Here is an 11,204-nt window from a genome sequence, read left to right on the forward strand (position 1 = left end):
TCAGAAGTTGGGTCTGAAGACGGTCAAGCATCCGAAGCCCTATCCATTGGGGTGGATTCAGAAGGAGGAGAAGCTAAGTGTAGTTGATCAATGCACTGTAAGATTTGCGCTCCATGAGTCGTATATTGACGAGGTCACATGCGACGTAGTTCCATTGGATGTTTGTCAGATTATACTGGGCAATCCGTACTTATAGGATAGATATGCGATCTACGAGAGGCCAAGGGTGGTAAAAAGTTCATATTTCGTTCGGCATCTCTTCCGAGGGAGACAAGCTTTGGGACGGTGACGCGAGCGAAGAGGTTAGTGAATGCAAGCAAGAAGTTTGTCTCGATGTGCATTAGACTTCCAGAAAAGCCATCGATGAAGGATTGCAACTTGGAGCAAAAAGTGACTATGACGAAACGCAGGATGAATGAGTTATTTCTGATCGGACGTCGAGATCAGATTCTTAGCAAGGCCAGGTGGTTCAGAAAAGGAGGAGGGGCTCGCGAGTTCCCTCAGCTTCAGTTCTAACTTGAACGGGACTTCAAGTTCCTAAAGGGGGGACTCATGATACGGGTGTATCTTCTTTTCTGTCTCGGGAGCTTAGTGATCATCATGGGAGCTTGAGGATAGATGATTCTCATGATATCTTGAGAATAGAGTCGTGGTTGGAGCCAAAGAAGACGGCGAAAGAAGTCGGAAGAAGCGAAACGCAGAAGAACAGGGTAAACTGGCAGTTCTCTGTCCGGTCGACCGCGGCACACATGCCGGTCGACCGGACAACCCTGCAGGGCATAGGGAACAGAAAGTTCTCTGGCCAGTCGACCGGACCATGCTTGGCGGTCGACCGGATCGTGAATTCTGGGTTTCCTGTTTCGTTTTGGATTCTGTTCTGACAGAGACTCCTCTTTCTTTTGGGCTTGTTTATTTACAAGATTGCCACCCACGTTGTACCTGATATAAATAGGTTATTGTAGGGTTTCAAAAGGGAGACCTTAAGGAGAGAGAAATTCTAATAATTGTATTAGGGTTTAGAGAGAGAGTTGAGAGGTTATTCTCGATTCTAGTGAGATTGTGAGAGAGGGATTGTAATCTTTTCATACTCATAATCTAGAGAAGGTAATTTCCTTCGCCATACTGAATTGTTCTTGTGTTTTGGTCATCCTCTTTTCAACCCACTTTTTGGTAATTCCGCGACCAAAGGGTGCTCGCACGGCAACTCGTATTAGCAGGGAAGAACAACTCAACTCAAAACCAGATATTCGGAGAAGTTAGCGGTCCATATTCAACTCAATTCATATTCGTTTACATGTGTGATTTAGATCACTAATAGTTTGACGTCTACCGTGGGGCCTTCTCTCTTTTTCGAGCAAGCATGTCTGGTTCTGAGTATAGGGCTGACGAATCCATTTCTGGAGGACCGCACCAGAGCTACGTCACTTAAGTCTAACTTGAAGAGATGACTCAGAAGATCTCTCAGAGCCTCCAACAGCAGCTCACTACCTTCAAAAGCGAATTCCTCCGCCGGTTTCCACAACCGTAGCAAATTACTTCCACTATTCCTCTGCCCTCAGGAGACCAGTGTCGGGGACTCATCCCCCTTCTGAAGCTCAACATGTAGTCCCCCTCGGACTTCTTACGCTGCTTCGGAGGGATCATGTCGAACACGTGACTCCACCACCATGCCAGTCAACTCGCCCAACGGATCCTCGTCGATGCCTCCTCCCTAACTCTGAAGCCACCAGCGAGAGCCCCAGCTCTAGTCGCCATAAAGAGCACGCCGTGGGAGTAATGTCTAAGACTCCCCGTCATCAGCGTGCTTCTCCAGCCCTCTTGGCCACCCATAGGGCATCTAGATATATGATCGGGTGTACAGACCGATCGTCGAAGCTATCGGGGGGAACACCCCCTTACTGACGACCTCATGAACGCCTCCTGGGACAAGTTCAAGATGCCTCACGTGGAGAAGTACAAGGACGAAGGAGACCCTGCCAAGCATGTCCAGAACTATTATGATATGATGAGCATGCTCTAAGCGTCAGAAGCTATCATTTGTTGGTGTTTTCCTATCGCTTTGTCAGGGAGTGCCAAGCTCTAGTGGAATGCCCTTGTGAAGAAGTCCATCAGCAGCTTAGCCTGAAGTTCATCAGCAGCTTCCAAGTTCTGGTGGAATGCCCTTGAGAAGAAGTCCATCAGCAGCTGACACTAAACAAAAGTTGTCCCCTCATGTGTTGATACAAATGATGTAGGAACCTGGGGAGAGGCTTCGAGCTTACTTCAAGAGGTTCTAGGCGAAGAGACTGAAAGTCAACGACCCAGGTAGTTTAATGGCTATGTCCACTCTTGTAGCCGGCCTACAGAACAATGAACTGGTCGACTCCCAGGCTAGAAGTTGGTCGCTAATTATGAGCAACTGATGGCCAATCAAATTTCAACATAAGATGAATAAGTCAACAATAAAATTTCTCTTTTTTTTCATTTAACCTTGAATAAGTAGGAGGCCCAATCAAATTTCCTCTTCTTGGGCAAAGCAAGCCCAAGGGACAAGATTCAATCTTTTGCACTCTCCTCTTATCAAGAGAACTAAACAACAAAAGGGTAATCATCAAGTTTCAATCTTTCAACAAAAAATGTTGGCTACTACATGGTAGGAGAGACCCAACTGCGATTCAATGACAGCCGGAATAGAATTTGCCACTGCCAGAGGTGACCAAATCTCTACTGACAACCCCACCACCATCTTCAAAGAAGATGGTAGCGGTGGGGGGCCTAACCGCCGTCAATGTGGCAGGCCATCGGGAACAAATAATAAGGCCATAAGCTAAAACCCGCAATCATCATAAACCAAGATAGTCCCAACGCTCTCCGGTCCCACATGCTCAAGATCAACGTAGGCATTCCAGAATTTGTCCAAGACAAATTGATGTCGTCTTCGCCTTTATCAAAGTTGGAGGTTGAAAAGAATTGATGGAGGGAGGAAACCCTAGTTGGTCGAGTTGGGGGTGGAGGAGAGGGGTTGGGGCAAGCAGAGGGAGGTGGAGGAGGGAAGGTGGATGGGGGGATGGTAGGGATGTTGGTGCAGGGAGAGAGATCCATCAAGATTAAGGGAGATTTGGAGATGCTTGTAAGGGCCCATTAAAGTAGGGATGAAGACAATGAAGAAGATGAAGAATGAAAGGTTTTGGTGGGTAAAATAGAGAGGGGTAGTTTAGAATTTTAGGAAAATATAGTATACAGCGTGTATATAGCTGAGTTGGCTGGACCTAATCACATGAGAACTTCATTTTGGGGGCTTAGTTACATGCCCAATAAGTTGAAGGGGTTAGTCACATTAGGTTCTTGAAAAAGGGGCCTCAACACAATTTTTCCTTAGATTTCCTTCTTGGGATTTAAATTGCTCTCTTTTTTGTGCTAAAGGATCATGCTTAGAATAATCAATTATAGTAATAATTAGTAAAAAAAAATTGATAGGCCATATTTATCTTAAATAGTTTGATAGTTTATACCTTCTTAGTTTTAAAATTACTATATAGTTATTTATTTATATTCATGAATGGTAATATTGCTTGAAAATATTTTTGATAGGTTACTAGTTTTGAATAACTTGATAATCTATGTTTCAGAATTCTAACTAATATAAGAATTAAAAGAGAGTAGTTCTTAAATCCAAATAACTAGTGAATTCAATCCTAGATTCGTAGTGTATTATATTGATTTTCAATTCTAACTAATATAAGAATTAAAAGAGAGTAGTTCTTAAATCCAAATAACTAGTGAATTCAATCCTAGATTCGTAGTGCATTATATTGATTTTCTCTATTTCTCTATTTGCTTCTTCTGTTGGTTTTTTATTTTCCTTTATTTGCATCTTCTATTTCTCTCATTCTCTTTTCTTGTCTTTAGCCTTTTTATTTGTAACAAACCTCACCCAAACCACACTCTACACTCTCATCTCTTTCACATTTCAAGTGCCTCTTTAGGATATTCTTTAATACACCTTCCTCGTAGAATCAACACTTACATACTACACACAGTAGTTGTGCACTTGCAGCATTTTAATTAGAGCAAATCAAATTCTCAACTACGTATTTCACTTTTATCCATTTCTGAATGGGGATTATAAACCAACTATTACATGGTTCAGGAACTTAAATTTATACATTGCTAATAATTTGCACACAAAGTCTAAGGACTACGTGTGCAAATGGACCGGTATGCCTCGGACATGATATTTATCAACTCCGTATCTATTTACCAATCACAGATAAGGATATGTGTCAGCAAAAAAACACATATTCACACCCGCTAAAATTGGATACATATATAGGTATACATGTGGATATACGTTCATATACAAAATGAATGTGATAATATTAAAAAAAATTAGTTCATATACAAAATGAATGAGATAATATTAAAAAAAAATTAGTTCATATGACACAAAAGAATTCATTAATATGCTCTGTATATTTGAAAACCTAACATTATAATTTTTTTTTTATCATCAAAATTAGCCTCAAATCCATTTAGATTAAAGTTGTTGTGCATGTATGATCAACTTATATCCGGATATTTTGGATATAGATCCGGATATTTCACTACATATAAATATCCATAATCATATGATAGAATATAGATATTTGATAATCATATTGGTGTCTTGACGGATACAGATAGAGATATATTTGTGAATACGTATATAGATATTAGTAACCATAAAACTTTTTACTCAAATTTTCTTCATGCAACTTGGCAGAGGTCCACATCTGAAGTCTCAAAAACAGGTAAAGTACAAACCCCAAAGGTCTCCAAAATGCTAAATTTTCTGTGTCAATAATATGCCATAAAAATCAAAATCTCTAACTCAATCATCTTCAAGTGAATATTTACTTGTACAAATCACCAACAAAAATCAACCTGTAGTCTCACAACGACAGATCTCTAATTCTCTGGCAGAATCAATCATTGAAGAATGTCAGACGTGAAGATATCGGTCTATACTGATATAAAAAAGCTATAAGCTAGCTATAGTTCCGCTTTCGATGCACCAAGCTGGCTGAATAAAATGGCCATATCCATTCCTTGGATCATAGTAGACATCGCGGTCTCATAAGGACACTCCTTTGAGAATCCAGTCTTCCCTGATTTCTTTACTTTCCTGATGCAATTCTTGAACTTCTCATGGCATTTCACACTCATTAACCCTGAGAATTTCAAAAAAAAAAAGGAAAAAGAAAAAGGTTAGCATCCACCTTCTCACCAATGATAGAGCTCTTAGAAAACATTACAGTTCAGATAACAAATTCATACTGTATATACAGTTTCAGGCTGTATACAAGTGGTTTGCAGTTTCATGTCACTTAAGATGCTCAAGAATACCCTGTTAATGAATATGGCCTGCAACTTGGGATTCACGAGGAGAGAGGGGGAATATGGTCTATTTCAGTGCAAATGGCTAAATAGAATTTAACAGTTTTTGAAATTATATTTTGCGTAGTCATGAAACTAGTGGATTTCGAGAAATTTATAATTCATCAAGGAGAATGAACTTTTTATAAACCCTTGAGAATATGCAAATGCAATATCCTAACTAGCAATAGATGTGGGCTGGTGATATTAGTAATATAATAGATATCTAACTCTTGTTATAAGCAGAATGACATCAAGAGAAAGGTACTCGTAGAGAAAATTAGATAACTTTGCTTGAAATATCAATAGTCATAAGTCCTAACAGGTATCACCAACAATCGAAAAGTACTAAAAAAATAAATCCGTGGGGCACCATGGGGCACAATTTGGGAACAGGAAATTTTGAATTGGTATACATGATGATAATGATATTGCATCTCTAGAGAACTATTATAAATTTTAAAGAAAAAACACAAGTCACCCACCAAAAATATGACAAAAGAAAGTCTTTTATGTATAAGTAGAGGAGTTTTGTTTTCAGTAATAAGTTTTAATGCAAAACAATCTAGCCTTATTTTGGAACTGACAGTGAAGAGTAGAGCTCTTAATACATTTTATTTTATATCATGTAGAAAGTCAATACAGAACCTGACTAGATGTATCATGATGATGTTACCAATTCCTTGTCTTCTCTTTCCCATTTATTTCTCGATGCCAGTTCCATACTTCATATGATTTCAGTTATTACCTATCATGCTGAGAGTTGATAACGAGGAAACAAATTATATCATCTCCAAGCCCATCTAGGATTCAAATGTAGTGTGTTTCACCCATGAAAAGTGGTCGATCTAAGGTCTGAGACTCTGAGCTCAAGATATGGTCCAAGAAGAAGAAAATAAAAAAACAGGAAATTATAGTAATATAAATAGCTTTACAGAAGAAACTATATTTGCAACAATAAAGAAATGCCAAGGACCGATACAGTTTGGAGATTTCAAACACATATTGTGCAAGAAAAAAATCAGTGTAAAGAAATTTTTCTCTCCAGCTATTCTTAGGAGATAATGTACCTGAAAGCACGTCACTAGTTTTCTCATTTTAGACCAAAATATCGTACAAAAATTATCCTTTAGACAGGGAGTGTACATTTATCAGAAGGATAGTGGATATAAAATTACCAAAGAAAATATTTCCCGCTATTCTCTTTTCACAACGTGATTGTTTCATCCCGATTTCATGAGCTTGAACTGCCAATTGTTGGTTAATTGTCTACCGGTGTTGAGTTATACGGAAAGCATCTACAAACTCCTCAGCTAGAATGCAGCACAAAGTGGGTGTTAGGTTGACATAGATAGCAGTTTGACGGCATAAGGCTGCCAAAGCATCCATCAAATAAGCTGAAGAATGGATTTTACACAGAACTACATGACAAAATCAAGAATGGAGTTTGGATCTCGGTTTATGGCATTCAAAACCGAAAAGTCTCCACATCGTCTCTTCCAATACCGTGATCTCCTTCGTGAAACTTTGACGAGTTCATGACTATTCCTTGTGCTACAAATTATTTTGGCCGTCTTCACTGGACATGGTTCACCAGTACCCATCTTTTGTTTATAGGCAGCAAAACAAATTTATTAGATTAATTCTTTTCTATAGCAGGTGGAAGCACCAACATATAAAGTCATCAAATTTCATGAAAGGCTGCTCTCTCTGTCTCTCGGCTAAGAATACAAATCTGGACTAGAGAGGTTGGTGATATATGCATGGTTGTATAAATTGCTAGATCCTACCACCTATGACTAGTGACAAAGAGTGCCTTCATAGTCAAACCCATTTTTGCAGGCAAAAGGCTCATTTAAAGATGAATAAACAGTTAATCTTCTGTTTAGGGAAGATGGAGATCGCAAGCAAGAAGAAAGGCCCTAATGTTGCAGGAGTTAAGGTGAAAGGTTGTACAACTAATAATAATACATAAAAAATGAAAAGAAAAATAAAAACTAGGAAGTCGCAGGCAAAGATGAAGTTGACTAAAAGATGGTGCAACAAGTGTAGTCAATTGAGCTTCTGTTGCTGACAACAATTGAATTCAGACTATGCAAGCTAAAACGGTAACCGGTGTTGTAGGTAAGCTGGCTAAGTCAGCTGGAGCAAAGATACAGCCCACAAAGCACTTAAGAGAGCTAAAACCAAACTGACCCAATCAAGTATGACTTCTTGATATGTTAATCGAGTTTATCTCAAGTTTGGATCCATTTGTCAGTAAAACTAGTTGACCTGAAAAAAAATCAGTCTATGAGTAATGGCAAAGAGTTAAAGACTGCCTTCGTAGTCAGACCCATTTTTGTAGGCAAAAGGCATATTTAAAGATGAATAAACAGTTAATCTTCTGTTTAGGGAAGATGGAGATTGCAAGCAAGAAAAAAGGCCCTTATGTTGCAGGAGTTAAGGTGAAAAGGTTGCACAAATACTAATAATATATTTAAAAAATGAAAAAAAAAAAACTAGGGAGTCACAGGCAAAGATGAGGGTGACTAAACGATGGTGCAACAAATGTAATCTATTGAGTTTCTATTGCTGACAACAATTGAATTCTGTCAACGCAAGCTAAAATGGTAATCGGTGTTGTAGGCAGCTGGCTAAGTCAGCTGGAGCAAAGATAAAGCCCACAAAGCACTGAAACAGAAAGCTAAATGAAACTGAACCAATCAAGTATGACCCCTTGATATATTAATACAGTTTATCTCAAGTTTGCATCCATTTGTCAGTAAAACTAGTTGACCTCAACAAAATCAGTCTTTATGAGTAATGATTAAAAAATTTGTCATGAGACCAGTCACACCTTACAAATACATGCATTATTGAGTTTATATGTGCAGTTTGATGTTAAAAAACCACTAATACATAGCGCATGCCTGTTATTCCATACTAAAAGTACATGCATCCTTCTATGGTGACCAAAAAATGTTCATCTATCTTGGATATGTGCTGTAGAAATTGTGAAAATTTAAGCATTTCTTACATAATAAAAAAAATGAATATTTGGTTGTGTTGTCCTCTCTATAGTACTGTTAAAGTATACTTTAAAAAAATAATGAAAGATTGAGCATGTCATTGAGAAAGTAATGGAGGAGGATAACCAAGTATGTGCTTGCTGAATATTACGTTTTCTACGTATCTTCTTCTCTTGCCTACTAGATTCTTTTTTCTTGCCCATGTTTTCTTCTAATAGAGATCTAGACATCATATGATACTTTTACCTAAACCCAAATTTCCTCCACTGACCATTCTAAATCTTCTAATGTTGTAATTCAAGATTACACTAGCTAGTTGAGAACCTCATTTTTTAAATAAAAGATACAGGTTATGCAGTATAAGGAGATTCTCTCCTCATGCCAGTATCTCAAGTTAACAGAACTTAAAATCTAAACTGCATGACGATTCATGATGTAAATCTCATAATTCTAAGAAAAACACATCAGATAACCACTATTAACAACAAGCTCAAGCTAATGGCTTAGGCAGCAAGAAACTTTTAGCAAACTCATGAAGAAACAAAGCAAGCTTCTGATGAGAAGATGACTCGTCCTGTAAGGTAAAAAAATCTGGTTGAGATAAATGTATCCAATAGTTTAATAAGGTTCGAAGCTAAGACTTTTTAGTCTTGCAAGTCAATGCACACTCACAAAAAAAAATTTGATGATCTTTATTCTACCATCGCAGCTATTTCTTTGTAATCTGATCTTCTACTATGGCTGCTCCTTTTTTCCTTGATTGTCAAGCTATTGTTGTCTTAAATTCCTGTCTTCACCCTATTTTCTTCCCTTCATCTTGCCTGACCATCTCCCTCCCATAGTCCCATTTTTCCTGTACTTATATAAAAACTGGTTCACTATTTGTACGATTAGTTTATACTTAAACTTCCTTGTTTTATGAATGCTTCTCATTTCTTTTACTTATAATTTTCCTTAATATTTTTAAGAACTTCCCCCACCTTTTTTGCTTCTAAATATCTTATGAGAAATCCTTTTGCTTACACATGTCTAGTAGTCACCAATGTTGAAAATAACAATAACATATAAAATAACAATAACATATAACATAATGCTCTACTCTTGTTAAGGGTTAATTGAAAAAACCGTAAAAACCCGTAACACACAATGTAGGCTATTTTGTTTGCTAATTATTTAAAAATTTTATAAATATAAACTATTCATAATGACTTTAATAATTAGAATTATCAAAATTTTCAAACATGGGGGAGGGCTGGAAGAGGAGTTAGGATTTAGAAGCATTCGTCTTCATTGAGAGAGGTAGGGTTTAGAAGTTGGAGAAGCACAAGAAGTGGAGATGAGGTTAGGATTTTCCACATTGGAGATAAGAGATGGGGGAGCCAAGGAGGACCTAGAGAGAAGCCATGTCGTCAATGGAGATAGAGAACAAGAAGAGTCTTGTCGTCAGCAAGAGGTTTTGTCTTTGTCGAAGTCGCGAGAGGTAGAAGAGATGGAGATGTTTTCTTCTTCATAGAAGGCATGAGATGGAAGGACGGAGATGAGGGTGGCGCTAGAGAGGGTGTAACGCCCCGCCCCGGAATCCCGGAGTCGGTACGCTATTAGATCTAATGGACTGGCCTCACAAACCACCACATGTCTTTTCAGCACGTTTTGTCCTTACTCACGCGCTCCCTGGAAAACTTCCCGGGGGTCACCCATCCTAGAATTTCTCCAGGCCAAGCACGCTTAACTTTGGAGTTTCTAAGAGTTGGGTTCCCAAAAAGAAGATGCATCTTGGTGGTATGAGTATTCCAATCAAATCTATCAATACTAATCACATCATCCTCTCAAGGGTTGGGGTATTACAGAGGGGGTCGAGGGACTGCTAGGATTTTTCACGTGCGCAAAATTAGGGTCGGGGATTTGATTGAGAACTTATTTGGGTTAGCGTAATACTGATTTGGACGCTAGAGAAATTGTCACACATCCAAATCTGATCACTAGTTTAAATCAATTTAACAAGCGTTACATAACACTTAACGTAAAGCAGATACGTGTTTGTTAGTGTTATTGTCTATGATGATGCAACATGGGTTTCTTGTAGCTTTTATAACGATGGCTCCGTTAGGTGTCAAAACGAGTTATAACGAGATTCAAAAACAGGTCTTTTTTCTACATTGTTAGTCACTATAGAAGTTCAACAAAATGGATTGAGACTCGAGCTACTTCCTCCAAACAACTGCACATTACAAATACTCCAAGCTCATCTTGCATAAACACGTTAGTCATAAAGCAGATTAGCGACGAATTATTTCTTATATTACTCACAAAGAAGATGAACCACAATTTATTTCCAGATCTAAAAGACCCCATATCTATAATCAAAAAGAAAAAAAAAATGAAACAGAACCAATTATATCCATCACACTTCGTTAAAAATAATGAAACTAAAAAGTAATTAATTCATTAGTATAAAAACAAAAGATACCTTTTTTCTCGACACAATCATCATGAAGCCTGCAACAATCATCAAGATCATCACAGGGCTTCTCTCCTGGACAGCCCGACCACCCAACTCCACAATACTTCCCGTATCGGATCCCGATAGCTGATAAATTTTCAAAAAATTGGGAAAAAATCTAGAGACTAACAAATATTGAAAAGCTACCCAAAGTTCAAAATTTTCTTTAACTCACTGTCGCAGTTCACAGCTACGCAAGTTTTGCTGCATGAAACCTTGCGACACAGAAGGAGATCAACGTCATCAAATTAGGGCTAGTCCAAGATTGCATCTTTACGGCGGGAGAAATGAGAGGTGAG

General features: G+C 38.2%; 1 protein-coding gene across 1 annotated transcript; it reads right to left on the reverse strand.

The window, feature by feature from the left end:
• Positions 4,771-11,153, reverse strand: LOC109831610 (probable phospholipase A2 homolog 1; the record flags this gene model as incomplete). Its single annotated transcript, XM_020398968.1, has 3 exons — positions 4,771-5,189; positions 10,873-10,992; positions 11,081-11,153. Coding segments are annotated over 3 exons (372 nt in total), but the record flags the coding sequence as incomplete, so codon positions are not given.

This window comes from Asparagus officinalis, chromosome 1 (assembly GCF_001876935.1).
Source record: "Asparagus officinalis chromosome 1, Aspof.V1, whole genome shotgun sequence".
In the NCBI taxonomy this organism is placed as follows: Eukaryota; Viridiplantae; Streptophyta; class Magnoliopsida; order Asparagales; family Asparagaceae; genus Asparagus; species Asparagus officinalis.